Consider the following 17746-nt stretch of genomic DNA (forward strand, 5'->3'; position numbering starts at 1 on the left):
AAAAATTGTGCATTTGTTAAGTGCTTACTATTGCCAAGCACTGTTCTAAGCGCTGGGGTACGTACAAGGGAATCAGGTTGTCCAACGTGGGGTTCACAGTCTCGATCCCCATTTTACAGACGAGGGAACTGAGGCACAGAGAAGCTAAGTGCCTTGCCCAAGGTCACACAGCTGACAAGTGGTGGGGGCGGGATTAGAACCCACGTACTCTGACTCCCAGGCCCGTGCTCTTGCCACTAGGCCATGCTGCTGAGCATGCTCCGTAAATACCATTGATGGATAGATTATGCCTGCGCCTCAGACGTCACCCCCTCACCCCTCTTGGAAACACTTGTCCGCATTCTCTGCCCCTCATCACACCCTCTTCAACCTCTCTCTGATAGCTCCTTCCTTTCTCCTTCAGACACACTCAAGTCTCTCCTAGTCTACAAAAGTTGTCTTTCAGTCTCACTGGCCCAACTATCGCCTCATCTCCCTGTTCCATAGCTGTCCAAATTGTTCAAATGTTTTTTGTTTTTTTATGGGACTTGTTAGGTGCTTACTCCGTGCACAGCTGGACACAGTCCCTGCCCCATATGGGGTTACGATCTCAATCAGAAGGAGGAGAATTTAATCCCCTTTTTACAGATGAGGTAACTGAGGCACAGAGAATTTACATGACTTGCCCAAGGTCACACAGCACTTTCCTATCACCGTAGACCACACCACCATCCTTTCTGTCTCACAAGCCCATAAACTTGGCATTTTCCTTGACTCCTCTTTCTCATTCAACCCACATATTCAATCCGTTAATAAAGCCTTGTGGTTTCAATCTTCACAACATAGCTAGAGAAGCAGCATGGCTCAATGGAAAGAGCCCGGGCTGGCGAGTCAGAGGTCAAGGGTTCTAATCCCAGCTCTGCCACTTGTCTGCTGTGTGACCTTGGGCAAGTCACTTAACTTCTCTGTGCCTCAGTGACTTCATCTGTAAAAATGGGGATTATAAAATGTGAGCCCCACGTTGGACAATCTGATTACCCTCTATCTCCCCCAGCGCTTAGAACACTGAGCACATAGTAAGCGCTTAACAAATACCATAATTATTATTATTATTATTATCCAATTTAATTCAAGCACTTATTCTATACCATCTTGATTATTGCATCAGTCTCCATGCTGACCTCCCTGCCTCCTGTCTCTTCCCACTCCAGTCCACTTTATGCTGCTCCCCGGGTGATTTTTCTAGAAAAATGTTCAGTCCATGTTTCCCCACTCCTCAAGAACGTCCAGCAATTGGTCATCGACCTCCACTTCAAACAAAAATTTATTACCATCGGTTTTAAAGGGCTCAATAACCTTGCCCCCTCCTACCTCACCTCGCTACTACTCTCCTACAACAACCCGGCCTGCACATTTTGCTCTTCTAAGGCTTTAGCTCGATTTTGTCTATCTTGCCACCAACCTCTCACCCACGTCCTGCCTCTGGCCTGGAACACCCTCCCTCTTCATATCCGACAAATAGTCTCTCCTTCTTCAAAGCCTTATTGAAGCCACATCTCCTCCAAGATGCCTTCCCTGACTAAGCCCTTTTTTCCTTTTCTTCCACTCCCTTCTGCCTTGCACTGACTTGCTCCCTTTAGTCATCCTCCCTCCCAGCCCCACAGCACTTATGTACATATCCATAATGTATTTATTTACGTTAAAGTCCATCTCCCCCTCTAAGTTGTAAGCTCATTGTGGGTAGGGTGTATGTCCGTTATATTGTACCCTCCCAAGTGTTTATTCCATTGCTCTGAACACAGTAAGCACTCACTAAACATGACTGATTGATTGATTGAAATGGCAGATTCAGGATTAGAACCCAGGTCCTGTGACTCCTAGGCCCACGTTTATATATTTGGCTTCCTTCACTTCCTCTCTTCCAATTCTCTTCTTGATGTTCTTTAACAAGGTTCTTTTCCCACAGAGACTATGCTTTCCAAGGTCATCAGTGGCCTCCTGATAACCCTTTGTTAAAATTGTTCTCCATCTCCCCTGTACCCACACACATCTTGAAATGCTATAAGGCTTTGGTTTTGCTGGCATAATACACACCTAATTCTTCTCCTAACCCTTTAAGCATTCCTTTTCAGTCTCATTTATTGGCTCTTCTCACCTCTCATTTCTTAATTGCCTGTTCTTGGTCTCCTATATTTCTCACTTTACACTCACTTCCTTGGGGAATTCCTCCAATCCTGTGGCTTCAACTATCACCTCTATGTGGATGACTCCCATATCAACCTCTCTAGCCTCAGCCTTTCTCCATCTTGTCAATTTTGCATTCCTTTTTTTTCATAAGAAAACTGCTTGGAATTTCCATCCCCTTCAAATACCCCATCTTACCCATCTTCAATGTCCTCCTAAAATCCCATCTCCTCTTTTAAGGGATCTCTGATTAATTCCCAAATGCCAAATTCACTCAACCAAACACGCAACTTTAGCACTTATGTATATCTGTATGTCCAACCATTTCAGGCCATTTCAGCCTGTATGTCAGGCCATTTCAGCCTGACATAATTGTGCAAATCTCTACTATCAATCAGTAGCATTTATTTAATAGGAATAACAATAATAATAATGACGGTATTTGTTAAGTGCTTAATAATACAAATACTACTAATGATAATGGTATTTGTTAAGTGCTCACTTTGTGCCAAGCACTGTATAAGCGCAGGAGTGGACGCAAGCAAATCCAGGGAAACAGAGTCCCGGTCCCATGTGGGGCTCGCAATCGCAATCCCCATTTTACAGATGAGGTAACTGAGGCACAGAGAAGTGAGGTGCCTTGCCCACAGTCACACAGCAGACAACTGGCAGAGCCGGGATTAGAACACACGACCTTCTGACTCCCAGGCCCGTGCTCTATCCACTTTGCCATGCTGCTTCTCTATGCTCCTTACTGTGTGTCAGGCACTGTTGCAAGCACTGAGGTCATCAACAAATGCCGTCGTTTCTGATCCGTAGCGACTTTATAGACTTTATCCATGAAGTTTTCAAATCATCAATAATAATAATAATAATGTTGGTAATTGTTAAGCGCTTACTATGTGCAGAGCACTGTTCTAAGCGCTGGGGGAGATACAGGGTCATCAGGTTGTCCCACGTGAGGCTCACAGTCTTCATCCCCATTTGACAGATGAGGTAACTGAGGCACAGGGAAGTTAAGTGACTTGTCCACGGTCACACAGCTGACAAGGGGCAGAGCCGGGATTTGAACCCATGACCTCTGACTCCCAAACCCAGGCTCTTTCCACTGAGCCACGTTGCCTCCCGCTGGGTAGATACAGGCTAATTAGGTTGCAGAGCATTGTTTTGAGTGCTTGGGAGAGTACAAAAGAGATAGAAATCATTATCTCTGCCTATAAGAAGTTTACAACCAAACACTAACCAAAGGGAGACAAACACTAACTAATCTGCCGATAGGAGGAACAAGTGCTTATATAGCAGAGTAAGTAAATTAATAAATACAGAATTGCAATGGAAGGTTGTGAGTGAATCAGTGCTGAGCCCTTTCCTGATTAAGCCCCTCTCTTTTCTGGCTTGGGATCAGGAACCTTTGGACATTTGTGATTCGCCCACTTCCAACCCCACAGCGCTTACTTACACATTCTTAAATTACATGTTATGCATTATTTATTTATATAAATGCTGGTCTTCCCCTCTAGTCTGTAAGCTCATTACGGGCAGGGAACAAATCTGCGAATTCCTTTGTACTGTACTCTCCCAAGTCCTTAGTACAGTGCTCTGCATATCATAAGTGCTCAATAAATACCATTGACTGAGATGACTGAGATGATATATCCTGGGAAGAAAAAAGTCAGCCCTGGAATAGGGGGCATTTCAAAAGGGCTCTGAAGATGGGGTGAGCCGAGGTCTAGCCGAGGCAGGAGGAAGCATATGAACAGAAGGTCAGGGGTAGGAAAAGCAAGAATAGGCAAACTGAGAATAATATTAACAATAATAATAATGTTAGTTTTTGTTAAGCGCTTACTATGTGCCAAGCACTTTTCTAAGCGCTGGGGCAGATCCATGGTAATCAGGTTGTCCTACGTAGGGCTCACAGTCTTCATCCCCATTTAACAGATGAGGAACTGAGGCACAGAAAAGTGATGTGACTTGCTCATGGTCACAGAGCAGACAAGTGGCAGAGCCAGGATTAGAACCCACGACCTCTGACTCCCCCGTCCGTGCTCTTTCCACTAAGCCATAGCTGCTTCTCAGGAGGCTTGTATCTACCCCATCTCTTATACAATGTCTGGCACATAGTAAGTGCTTAGCAAATATCATAAAATAAAAATAAATAAGCAACAGAGAGGGGAGGTAAAGCACTGGGGGCTTTAGAATGGAGTTAAAGGTCTGGAGTAGTTGTTACATCCTTGTTCCTCATCCTGCTCTATTTATTAATAATTTAAAACTGCCTGCTTCCCTCATGAGACTGAATGACCCTAGAGGGCAAGGAGCTGTTCTTTGGCTTTCGGTGCACTCTTCCAAGCACTTAGTACAGTGCTCTGCACACAGTAGGCAGGTTCATTCATTCAGTTGTATTTACTGAGCAATTACTGTGTGCAAAGCACTGTACTAAGTGCTTGGGAGAACACTCAATAAATATCACTGATGATGGTGGCGTTACAAATCAATTCTCAATTATTCAGGGATTTTACACAGAGAAGCAGATGCCTCTAAACAACTAAACTGCCCTTCTAACCCTGACTTTCACACTCCTCCAGACAACTTCATCGAGGTCAGCTATCCGATTTATTGGCTGCCCACCTTCTAGTACTAGAGCAGTCTGTGTGTACTCTCACGGAGAGGCCAATGGGTGGAGAAATTAAAGGAGAAAGGGAAAAAATGCAGGAAGGGGAGGAGTCAGAGGCCTGGATATCCTACTCCCCAGGGACTCCACACTGAACAGACCGTGATAATTAAGATTTCACTGCCCTTTAAAGTACATTTCCAAAGTCTGATTATTCCCCAGGGGAAATGGATGTCAGGGAAAGAATCCAAGCAATCAGGTTAAGAGAACGGTCTAAGTGCTCTTGTAAAGAGGATTTCCCTCAGTTGCAGCTACTTTGATTTACAATACAGCATCCTAGAACTAACAGAATGGGACTTTTAAAAGAAAGACTATTATTTGCCCCAACTCAGTTCTCAGCTTCAAACCGCCATCAAAACCGATAAGCAGATTGTAGTGATTTGCCCCTAGCATCACCTCTGCCCCTTTCTATCCCACCTCTGACCCCATATCCATGTCTTCCCTCTGACCTGGAACTCCCTCCTTCTTCATATATGACGGATCGCTGCTTTCCCCACCTTAAAAGCCTTATTAAGAGGCCATCCCCAACTAAGAACTCATTTCCCCTACTCCTCCCTTCTGCCTCATCTATGCATCTGTACCCTTTACACACCTGATATTCACCCCACCTTCAGGCCCCCAGCACTCTGTGTAATTCATTTTAATGTCTGTAGACTGTAAGCTCCCGGTGGGCAGGGAACAAACTTACCAACTCTTGTGCTCTCCCAAGTACTACAATCAGAGCTCTGCATGCGATGAGAGCTCAACAAATACCACTGACTGATTGATTGGTTCACATAACAGTAATTAATATGCCGATGTCTTCTCATTTATATGAGAACCAACCTGCTAAGTAGCTCAAAAGTCTTAGTGGCAACAACTTGTTCTTTTCTTCTAGAATCTAAAAGCACGGTCCAGTTGAAGGTGACCTGCAAAAGATTTCATTTCAAATCCAGAAAATGAGGGCAAAGTTCACTGCAAGTTTTCCGGCTATATTCAGTGTCCACATCTCGGCTTCAGCTGGCGCAAGAGAGAGAAGGCAGTGGATCGAGTGGAATCTTAGCAACAAATACACATCATTCCTGGCTGCGGCACAGTCCAAGTGCCTAGTCTCCCATCAGGGTTTCCTACTAAATTTATGACAGACTTAACGTGATGAGCACACTAATGCAGAAACGGTCCAATCCCTAGGGTCAACGCAAAGTCCTCTTCTCGGGGCCCAATCATAGGTAGTGAAGGCAATGTAACTCCAAGCCTCAGGAATAAATGATGAGCAATATCGGGATCCAGGACCTCTCAGTTGGACCGACCACAATTAAAGGTTAAGGCTCAATGCAGGGAGGCTGGACCTCGTGTGGGAAGGCAGGTGGGATAACTGAGGGTGGGTTGGAATCAGGGGTTTTTCAAGGGGTAGAGGTCTTGTAGCAGGGCAGGTCCAAGCCTCGGGCAGCCACGATGAGGAGCAGAGGTGAGGGTCCGGGATAGCTCGGCTGCATCTGTTTGGCTGTGGCACGGACCAAGGGCCTAGCCTCCCTGCAGGGTTTCCTACTAAATTTATGGCCGAAAACGTAAATAAAAAGCACATTTTTGTGCTTTTTAAATGGTTAAGCACTTACTATACTATGTGCCAAGCACTGTTCCAAGCACAGGGAAGATACAAGATAATCAGGTTGGATACAGTCCCTGTCCCACAAGGGACTCAGTCTTAATCCCCATTTTACAGGTGAGGTAACTGAGGCACAGAGATGTTAATTGACTTGCCCAAGGTCACACAGCAGACAAGTGGTGGTGCCGGAATTAGAACCCAGGTCCTTCTGACTCCCAATCCCCTGCTCTATCCACTAGGCCACACTGCGGGGTCCCCGGGTGGAGCAGCAGACGGGATTCAGTGCAACGGGGCGGGACGCGGGTGCATTCTTTCCCTTTAAAGGAGCCCCAGAACACTGTTGACGAGCGGTGGCTGTCAACACCAACATCACTGTCTGAAATACTATCCTTGAACTGTTCCTCAGCACTGTGTACAATGTGCAGTGTTCAGCACAAAGTAAACACTCAAGTGTATATATTATCATTATTGTGTTGTTTTATTATACAGTGTGCTGTACAGAGCACTCAACAAGTCCAAATATTGTTATTATTGCGGCTGCACAATGCCACACACAAAGGAAGCACCTTAGAAGTGGAAAAATTATTATTTTTATCATTACTGATGTTACACTCTAATGCATTCAGCAAGTGCAAACATTCTCATTACTGTTGCTATTGTACAGTAACCTGCACAAACTAAGCTCTCAGCAAGTGTAATTATTATTATTATTATTATTATCACTGTTGCTGTTGTTAATGATATCAACAGCATTCAAATAAAGTCATGAAAGTGTTCTGAGCTTCCCTGCTAATGCGCTCCAGTCCCCCAGGGCAATAAAAACCTGAACAATGGGTCTCTATTTAAAGGCACAATGAAGCAAAACCTCAAAGAGTGGAAGGTTGGGAGGCAGAAGCTGAAGATAGGTCAGTTTGGGATGCAGCAATCAGAAATGGGGCAGTTATCTTACATGGTGACATCGACAGGAAGGAAATAAAAGAATGCCATGGTAACAAACCCAACAGGGCAGCAAGGGGAAATCTTTCTTACACCCAATGCACATGAGACTGTCAGTTTCGCCACCCAGGCTCACATACACACAAATTTCACCGTTAGTGGTATAATAATAATAATTGTATTTAAGCGCTTACTATGTGCAAGGCACTATACTAAGCACTGTTACCTCATCTGTAAAATGGGGATAAGGACTGTGAGCCCCACGGGGGAAAGCCTGATTACCCTGTATCTACCCCAGCGCTTAGAACAGTGCTCTGCACATAGTAAGCGCTTAACAAATACCAACATTATTATTATTACCCCAGCACTTAGAACAGTGTTTGGCACATAGTAAGCACTTACCAAATACCATCGTTATTATTATACAGGTTAATTGGCTAAATGTGGGGTTCACAGTCTCAATCACAATATTAATAGTGGTATTTGTTAAGTGCTTACTATGTGCCAAGCACTGTTCTAAGCGCTGGGGTAGATATAGGGTAATTGGGTTGTCCCACATGGGGCTCACAGTCTCCATCCCCATTTTACAGATGAGGTGACTGAGGCACAGAAAAGTTCAGTGGCTTACCCAAGGTCACACAGCGGGCAAGTGGAGCAGCCGGGATTGGAACCCATGTCCTCTGACTCCCAAGCCCAGGCTCTTTCCACTAAGCCACACTGCTTCTGTATCATCTTCAAACTGAGAGAGAGAGAGAGTGTGTGTGATTGTGTATGTGTGTGTTATGGGGGTAGGGAGGATGTCGGAATTGGATTTGTGAGGGGTGACTGAGGAAGCCGGCCCTGAGAAAGAAAGGCCGCATGAAGGAGAGAGATATACTGTGACAGGGAGGGGAGGGAGGAGGGCAACTGAGATAATCTGTTTCTAAAAGAGGTTGAAAAGGATGGCCTAGAGAACTGCACAAAGTTGGATTTTGTGCCAAACTAATCATCCTTCTCCTGACCAACAGCTGACCAGAAATATGCGGACTGGGCAGTACACCGGGACCGATGGTCACACCATTGGCAACTACTTCGAAAGAGGAGCTACAGCCACTGGTATTTCCTGCACTAGCCAAGCTAGCCCAAAGGACACGAGACCCACTACAACAGGCCTCTGCCACCCTAGAGAACCCTAAAAATATTTCCCCATAACGGTCCAAGTCCCAGATTTTAGGTGGTGGTGAAGATTGGGCTCCACACGGGGCAGAGTATCTCTTGACAGCTTTTACAGGGGTGAAACCAAAACATTTGCACCTGAAATTCCTAATTTGGAAGTAGTTTCAAGCATTCACCTCCTTCCTGCACATAGATACTGCCTTTCCAGCAACATTAAGTGACTGATTTGCAAGCAATTAACACCAAATGGAGAGTTATTTGTAATGGTTATGCATCTCTTTATGGAACATTTCATGTGCAAACACAAATTAATTCCATCCCACTAGTGCTTTGTGTGTCTTGAAGACAAATCAGACTTTTGTGCCACTAACTACAATCTCTCGAGTCTTCTTTTTCTCCAGATTTCCCCCGGTAAAAAAAAAAAATCCTTCTATATGAAGTGCTCCCCTCCCCTGAGGTCTGTCTAGAGGCAGGGGATTTGATCAGTTAATGAAGGACAAGAAGACAGCAGGTGAAAGCATAATAAAATATTCCTTCACAACCACCCGCTCTGATGCTGATGGTGCCTAGAGTCCTCCTCCCCGACCTGGGTCTAGGAAGCAAAACTGTCTCATTAAAACCCCACCCGCTCACAACATCACCTGCTGGGGCCGCCTCCTTCTGGAGCCAAAGCCTTCGGGCTGGGCGACCTCTACGACGATGTGTTCCTCAGGCTGCGGACGCTGTGCCAGATCGGCAGCGAAGGGCCCGACCAGCTCTATCGTGAGCAGGGCAGCATCGCCGACATCTGTGATGTTGGCCGCTGAGGCTCCGTGAGTTAAGGGTAAAAAGTCACCAGGTAGGATAGACAGTCAGTCTCACTAAAGCACTTACAGAAAAATCCTGAGGCTTCTCTTCATTTTCCATTTTCCAGGCAACAGACTCCAGCGATGATGGAATCCCTTGGCTAAGGATTCCCCACCAGTATCTCGGTGGGATCAGATCCTTATGGAAAGCAAGAATCACAAGGATGATTGCAGGGGGTGCAAGCAAAAGCCAGGCATGATGGAGCAATACATGAAAATCCCTTTAAATTGAGTCAGAAAAGCCACTGCTCTTGATGCAAGATTACCAGCTGTCTTGCACTGCCTCACAATCAATCAATCAGTCCATCAGCCAGTGGTATTTATAGAGTGCTTACTGTGTGCAGGTCATCATACTCAGGCTTGGGAAAGTGCAATACAACAGAGTTGGTGGGCAGGATCCCTGCCCACAAGAAGCTCAGTGTCTTTAGGGAGAAATCTCCCTGATCTACCTACCAACCTTCTACCAATCTACCTTATCCCCATTTTATAGATGGAAAAAAATGAGGTGCAGAGAGTTTAAGTTACTTCACCAAATCACCCTGCAGGCTGGTGGCAGGGCTGGGATCAGAAGCTGTATCTCTTGGCTCCCAGCCCTGTGGTCTTTCCACTAGGCAATTCTGTCCAGTGTTCTTGATCGTTAACAAGACCACAGTCAGGGACATGCAAGCTGAATGAAACAATAACCCGAGGTTGGCTCTAGGCTCCAGAAGAACAAAACGGGACCTCTCAGGCTACCGAAGTCACTTTGGGCCATTGGCCTGGAGGACGGCAAACGGGCATCTGACCCGGCCCCAGGGCCTGGGTCCAGACCTGAGAAGACCTGGGAACTGGGAAGGGAATATTCACTCCAATCCGGGATCGGCTGAGCCCTAGTTCAAACCAACTGGAGGCCCTGAGTTGAAGCCATTCATTCATTCAATCGTATTTATTGAGGGCTTACTGTTTGCAGACCACTGTACTAGGCATTTGGAAAGCACAATTCAGGAATAGAGAGAATCCCTGCCCACACAGTACTTACAGTCTAGAAGATCTGCTAAGCGCTTACTATGTTCCAAGCACTGTTCTAAGCACTGGGGTAGATACAAGGTAATCAGGTCGTCCCGTGTGGGGCTCACAGTCTTAATCCCCATTTTACAGATGAGATAACTGAGGCACAGAGAAGTGAAGTGACTTGCCCTAAGTCTCACAGCTGGTAAGTAGCGGAGCTGGGATTAGAACCCACAACCCATCCCAAGCCCGTGCTCTTGTCACTAAGCCACACTGCTTCCAAGCCATCTCAGAGATTTGGGCCTCCTTTAGGGAGAGACAACCCCTGAAGTGGGGCAGAACTATCCCAGTCTCTTGGGGAACCTGACCAGAAACTCTCCTAAAACTACTCCAGGTGAAGGAGAGCACATTTTGGAATCCCAGGATGGATCGGGGGGAGCCTAAGAGGGGAGCAGAAATTGATGGGGGGGTGGGGGAATCATGAAGGAAAGTGAAGAGAACGAGAAGGGAGGAAGGGTGGAAGAAGGGGAGAGGTGAAGGGATGAGGGTTGGCTCACCGAACCACCACTCACAACCCAGGCCAGACAGCAACTAAGACCTGACCAACTGACCCTTCCCAAGCTGAGACTCCAAGAAAACAGCCTGGGAATGGCCAGTTCTACTTGGGGAGCCAAGCCAAACCACCACCTCGGGATCCCCTATCACCACTGGATCGAGCCGGGGGCAGCAGCCTGGACACTGGTCCCCAGCAGAGCTGACCCTTCTAGCCCATTACTTGGCGTTACTGGGGCCACTGTGATAGCATACTTTCAATCCCCCAGAAACTCCAAGCAGCGGCCCGGGGTGAGACAATTCCATTCGCAGTGGCTGTGGTGGTGAAATCTTTGGACTTTCGGCCACTGTAATCTCATGCCGTCCCGGTGCCCGCCCCCTCATTCATTCAGTCACTCGCATTTATTGAGCACTTGCTGTATGCAGAGCACTGAACTAAGCAGTGGGGAGAGTACAATATAATAACAAACAGACACAGTCCCTGCCCACAAAGAGCTTACACTCCAGAAGGGGAAACCCCACAAAATGCAGCAACAGGAAATTTGTTGTTCTGCGGGGGCAAGACCTGTTCTGATCAGAATCAATCAGTCAATCAATGGCATTTATTGAGTGCTTACTGTATGCAGTGCGTTATACTAAGCACTTGGGAAAGTACAGTATAACAGAGCAGACACATCCTCTGCTCACAATAGGCTTACAGTCTAGAGGGGTGGCAGACATTAATATAAATAAATCATAGGTGTGGACCTAAGAGCTGTGGGGCTGACGGCGGGATGAATACCAAACATTAATATAAATAAATCATAGGTGTGGACCTAAGAGCTGTGGGGCTGACGGCGGGATGAATACCAAATGGCCAAAGGTCCGCAGACAGCCCGGAGGGGAGAGAGAATTGGGGAAAAGAGGATTTAATTGGGAAAGGCTTCTTGAAAGAGGTGACCTTAATAAGACTTCGAAAGCAGGAGAGGGAATTCCAGGCTAGAGGAAGGGCATGGCAAAGGGATCCGTGGCGAGACAGGTGAGCTCGGGGCATATTGAGCAAGCTGGTGCTAGAGGAGTGAAGTGCTCAGGCTGGGCTGTAATAGGAGATGAGGTAAGATAAGAAGGGGGCAGCTGACTGACTGCTTTAAAGCCGATAGCATTGTGTGTCTGTGTGATGGCAAGTGGATGGGAAACCGCTGGAGATTTTTTAAGCATTGGGCAGATGTGTACTAAATGTTCCTTTGAAAAGTCATCCAGGCAGCAGAGTGAGGTATGGACTGGAGAGGGGAGAGACAGGAGACAGGGAGGTTAATGAGGATGCAGTGCTAAGCACTTAATAAAGTGCTCTGCACACAGTAAGCGCTCAATAAATACGACTGAATGAATAAAGGCAGGATAGGACAAATGCCTGGATCAGAGGAGTAGCACTTGGATGGAGAGCAAAGGGTGGATTTTAGCAATGTTATGAAGACCTACAGGATTTGGTGACAGATTGAATAGGTGGGTTGTATGAGAGAGATGAGTCGAGGATAACGCCAACATATGTGAGATACGGAGGAGAATGGCATTGTTCACAGTGATGCACAAGACTCCTCCACCCTCTTCGACTCTCTTCTGTTCCCTGCAGTAATTCAAGATGAAATCTTTCCCCTCCTCTCTAAATTTACCCCCTCCACCTGTGCCTCTGACCCCATCCCTTTATACCTTTTTTAAACACTAACCCCCTCCCTTCTTCTCTCCTCCACTGCCATCTTCAACTATTCACTTTCTAACGGCTTCTTCCCAACTGCTTTCAAACATGCTTAGGTATCTCCTATCCTAAAAACTTTCAGCCTAAAGAAAGCCCTGTGTGTCTGTGGGCTGAGATCATGTCCGGCACGAGATACGGTGAGGACTGCGGAGGTTAATTTTGGAAAACTCCTTCAGTGACTTGTCTACACTCGCTCTTCTTTCTTTGATTCCCCCCAATTTGTCTTCCACCAGAAGCAGAGACCAGAAGCAGTGTGGTCTAATGGATAGAGCCCAGACCTAGTGATCAGAAGCAGTGTGATGTAGTGGCCAGAGCCCGGGCCTGGGAATCAGAAGGACCCGGGTTCTAATCATTCATTCAACTGTATTTATTTAGCGCTTACCATGTGCAGAGTGCTGTACTGAGCACTTGGGAGAATACAATATAACAATAGACACAAACCTTGCCCACAATGAGCTTACAGTTTAGAGGTCTTCTCATGTCTGTCTCTTCCTCCTAATTCTGGCTCTGCCACTTGTCTGCTGGGTGACCTTGGGCAAATCACTTCACTTCTCTGTGCCTCAGTTCCCTCCTCTGTAAAATGAGGATTGGGACTGTGAGTCCTTGGCGGGGCAGAGACGAGTCCAAACTTGTATCTAGCCCAGCACTTAATACAGTGCCTGGCACATAGTAAGCACTTAACAAATAAATCTCTTATGACTATTTGTTCCACAGAAACTCCCCTTTCTAAAGTCATCAGTGACCTTCTTCTTGCTAATTCCAACAGGCTCCTACTTCAATCTAGTCCTCCTTAACCCCTCAGCTGCCTTAAAACAATATAGGCCACCCCTTTCTCCTTGAAATGTTATCCAACTTCGGCTTCACTTCACCATCCTCTCCTGGTTCTCCTCTTATTCGCACCATTTAAGCACTGGATGTTCACCCCAACTGAGACCCACAGCACTTATGTACATATCTGAAATGCATTTATTTATATGTCTGTCTCCCCTTGTAAACCAGACGCTCCAGGACGGCAGGGAACACGTCTACCAACTCTGCCGTACCGTACTCTCCGAGGATTTGGTACAGTTCTCTGCAAAGAGTAAGCTCTCAATAAATACCGCTGATTGACTGAAAACCCTTTGGAGAGAGACTAGGTCATCAGAGACCCAGGGAGGGGTGGAGGCAAGTGAGTGAATCAAGTAGCCTCTCAACTCTGGGTGCTTGGGGTTCAGTAAGATGGTGGCACTGCTGACTAGAACCCGAATAACAACGTTTTGAATTTCTGTTTCTTTTCATCTTCAACCTTCTCTTTCCAATTCACCCAGAATCACAAACTGTCATGAAAATTATCTTAAAATTCCTGACTGCATTCCCACTAGGATAAAACTTTACAGCAACAAGGTTTGACATTTTGGTATTCCCCAAAGCGTTGTCTGCCTAGTTGGCCTTCGCTAATCCTTCTCATATGTTTGAAGAGTATCAGGATTGTGTTCTAATGCCAGAAGCGGTAATGAGCTGAAAGAGAGCATTAGTGTAGAGGATTGGGCATGGGCCTGGGAGTCAGAAGGTGACGGGTTCTAATCCTGACCCCGCCACCTTGGCTGTGTGACCTTGGGCAAGTTCCTGGGCCTTGGTACCCTCATCTGTAAAATGGGGATTGAGACTGTGAGCCCCACATGGGACAGGGACTCTGTCCAACTCGATTTGCCTGCATCCACCCTAGTGCTTAGTACACTGCCTGGCACACAGTAAGTGCTTAATGAATACCATCATTATTATTATTATTATTATTATTATTAACTACATCCTAAGGTCCTCGGTTCCACTGAAAGATTTGCCTTTTCTGCAGCTGAACCAACTGAAGAGTTAAAAGGGATCGGATTCTAAGGGATGACACAGACCCATAATTCCCTTCATCATACACATATTCCAATCTTCATGCCCTATTATAATAATGTTGGTATTTGTTAAGCGCTTACTATGTGCAGAACACTGTTCTTAGCACTGGGGTAGATACAGGGTAATCGGGTTGTCCCACGTGAGGCTCACAGTCTTCATCCCCATTTTACAGATGAGCTAACTGAGGCCCAGAGAAGTTGAGGAGCAGTGTGGCTCAGTGGAAAGAGCCCAGGCTTAGGAGTCAGAAGTCAGAGGTCATGAGTTCGAATCCCAGCTCTGCCACTTGTCAGCTGTGTGACTGTGAGCAAGTCACTTCACTTCTCTGTGCCTCAGTTACCTCATCTGTAAAATGGGGATGAAGACTGTGAGCCCCACGTGGGACAATCTGATTCCCCTGTATCTACCCCAGCGCTTAGAACAGTGCCCTGCACATAGTAAGTGCTTAACAAATACCAACATTATTATTATTAAGTGACTTGCCCACAGTCACACAGCTGACAAGTGGAGGAGCTGAGATTCGAACCCATGACCTCTGACTCCCAAGCCCGTGCTCTTTCCACTAAGCCATGCTGCTTCTCTTAACCTCTGAGCCCCAATCAATAGCACCCCCTCCAGAGGGTTGGAGGGGACTTCAGATTTGCTGAGCCTCCTCCCCAAATCACAGATCGAAGCAGCCACATGCTTGTATTAGGAGTTTATTCAGTGAATGATACTCACTGAGTGATTACTGTGTGCATAGCACTGAACTAAGCAGTTGGGAGAGTACAATACAACAGACTTGGTAGAAACACCCCCTGTCCACAACGAGCTTACGGTCTAGAGACAAGTTTACAGTAAGTTTTCAATAAATACACCTGGATGAATGAGTGGCTAGCTGGGCTGGTGTGCTTGATCATCTGGCCACCTCTTCTCCCTCCTCCTGAGACTGTGAGTCCTATGTGGGACAGGAATTGTGACCAATCTGGTTGTACCTACCCCAAGGCTTCGTACAATGCTTGGCATGCAGTAAGCGTTTAACAAATAGCACAGTAACAGATGTCTTTCCAGAACCATTACTAGGGACAAAATTCCCTCTAGAATGTAAGCTTGCTTTGGACAGGGACTGTGTCATATTGTTGTGTTGCACTGTCCCAGATCCTTAGTCCAGGGAAACGCACAGAATAAGCATTCAATAAATACAATTAATCGATCAACTGATTGATAAATCACTGGTAAATCATAATAATCATATAATAATAATAAAGTATAATAGACCCTTTTGTCCCCCCTTTCCCTCTCCTCCTCCCTTCTCCCGTCCCACCCCCTCAGCACTGTACTCGTCCGCTCAACTGTATATACTTTCATCACCCTATTTATTTTGTTTAATGAGATGTATGTCACCCTGATTCTATTTATTTGCCATTGTTTTTATGAGATGTTCTTCCCTTGACTCTATTTATTGCCATTGTTCTTGTCTGCCCGTCTCCCCCGATTAGACTGTAAGGCCGTCAAAGGGCAGGGACTGTCTCTGTTGCCGATTTGTACATTCCAAGCGCTTAGTACAGTGCTCTGCACATAGTAAGCGCTTAATAAATACGAATGAATGAATGAATGAATGAATGAATGAATGAATGAATAAATCCCAGAGCCCGAGATTCCCTAACCTTTCCCTAGTGCAACAGTCACAACACATTCAGATCATCATCATAACTCCCCCAGTACTTTAATGTGCATTCTGGATACTGTAGCTTTCCAGTGGAGAGACCGTCAGCATCTGCCAGGATTTTCCTTGATCTGGATACATGCTAAAGAGGACCTGGAACAATCCATAAAAAGCATTGTAAATAGAAACATTTCCTTTCATCTTAAATTGCACATCTTGTTATGAATTTAAATCCTACTCTTACATACTATTAAAGCATGCTTCCCAAAATCACCAATACACTCTGAATTCCCTTTTTTGGAGAGTAAAGGCAAAATCATAGCTCATACTAACACGATCAGCTACAATGAGCCTTGATTACTATTTCCCAAATTTTATAAGACAGAAAAATTATCTGCTGAAAAGAAGCCAGATCCTCCTCTTTTACTTGGGCTTCCTTGCTGATGAGAGCAATGTTCCTGGCTTGAAGAATCAGCTATGAAGGTCATCTATTAATCGCCTTAAGGATTAAACCCTGGTGTTGGTCCTACAGAAAAAGCCCTGCTCTGGGAATCAGGAGTCCCAGGTCTGCTTGTAGTCAGCTAGTGTGTGTGGTCTCTCTGCCCACCTAATTGGCTTCCTGAACTCCAGGCCCCAGTGGGAGCAAGACTGACAGGGATGAGAGTGGGAGTGGGACTGTGCAAGCCCACCAGCACTAGAATCAACTCCTCTGTGAGGGGCTCTCAGTCCTCAAGTCTCAGAACAGAAACTTAGCCATCAGATTCCATCCAAGGAGACGACCTGGAAACATTATATCTCCATCCTTACTTACTCCCTTGCCCATTGCCATCACCAGTTGTTTAAGACGTTTAACACCCTCCTCAAACCCCCTGCCTGCCCCCCGTCGCCTCCCTCATCTCTTTAACTGTTCACTCTCCAATGGCTTTTTCCCCACTGCTTTCAAACATGCTCGTGTCTCTTATATCTTAAAAAAATTCTTCCTTGACTCCAAAGCTCAGTCCTACCATTCCTCTCCAAACTCCTTGAGCGAGTTGTCTAGCTCACTGCCTCTACTTCCTCTCCTCCAATTTGTTCCTTTTCTCTCTCCAATTGGGATTCCAATCCCTGCACTCTTCAGAAACTCAAAGGCCACCAATGATCTCCTTCCTGCCAAATCCAACAGCCTCTACTCCATCCTAATTTTTCTGGACCGCTCGGGTGCCTTTGACACTGTTGACTGCCCCCTTCTCCTGGAAACATTATCCAATCTTGGCTTCATTGACATCATCCTCTCCTAGTGCTCCTCCTAGCTCTCTTGCCATTCATTCTCAGACTATTTCGTGGCCTCCTCCTTGGCCTCCCACCTCCTCACTGTAGGAGTCTCTCATGGCTCAGTTCTGGGTCCCTTTCTATTCTCCATCTAAACCCATGCCCCTGGGGAACTCAGTCACTTCCATGACTTCAACTACAATCTCTATGCAGATGATCCCCAAATCTTCATCTCCAGGCCCAATCTCTCTCTTTCTCTGCAGTCTTGCAATTCCTCCTGCCTTAAGGGCACCTCTACTCCCAAACTTAACAACTCAAATTAAACAGGTTCAAAGCAGAATTCCGAATCTTC

General features: G+C 46.1%; 1 protein-coding gene across 1 annotated transcript in view; it reads right to left on the minus strand.

Moving 5' to 3' along the window:
• The window catches only part of OCA2 (OCA2 melanosomal transmembrane protein), a 227071-nt gene that overhangs the window by 180475 nt on the left and 28850 nt on the right, over nt 1-17746 (minus strand). The window contains exons 6-8 of the mRNA XM_039914722.1: nt 16227-16299; nt 9149-9309; nt 5657-5739 (exon numbers count right to left, since the gene is read on the minus strand). Of these exons, the coding sequence (XP_039770656.1) occupies nt 5657-5739; nt 9149-9309; nt 16227-16299 (317 nt within the window). The remainder of the gene's footprint in view (nt 1-5656; nt 5740-9148; nt 9310-16226; nt 16300-17746) is intronic.

This window comes from Ornithorhynchus anatinus, chromosome 18 (genome assembly GCF_004115215.2).
Source record: "Ornithorhynchus anatinus isolate Pmale09 chromosome 18, mOrnAna1.pri.v4, whole genome shotgun sequence".
NCBI lineage: Eukaryota > Metazoa > Chordata > Mammalia > Monotremata > Ornithorhynchidae > Ornithorhynchus > Ornithorhynchus anatinus.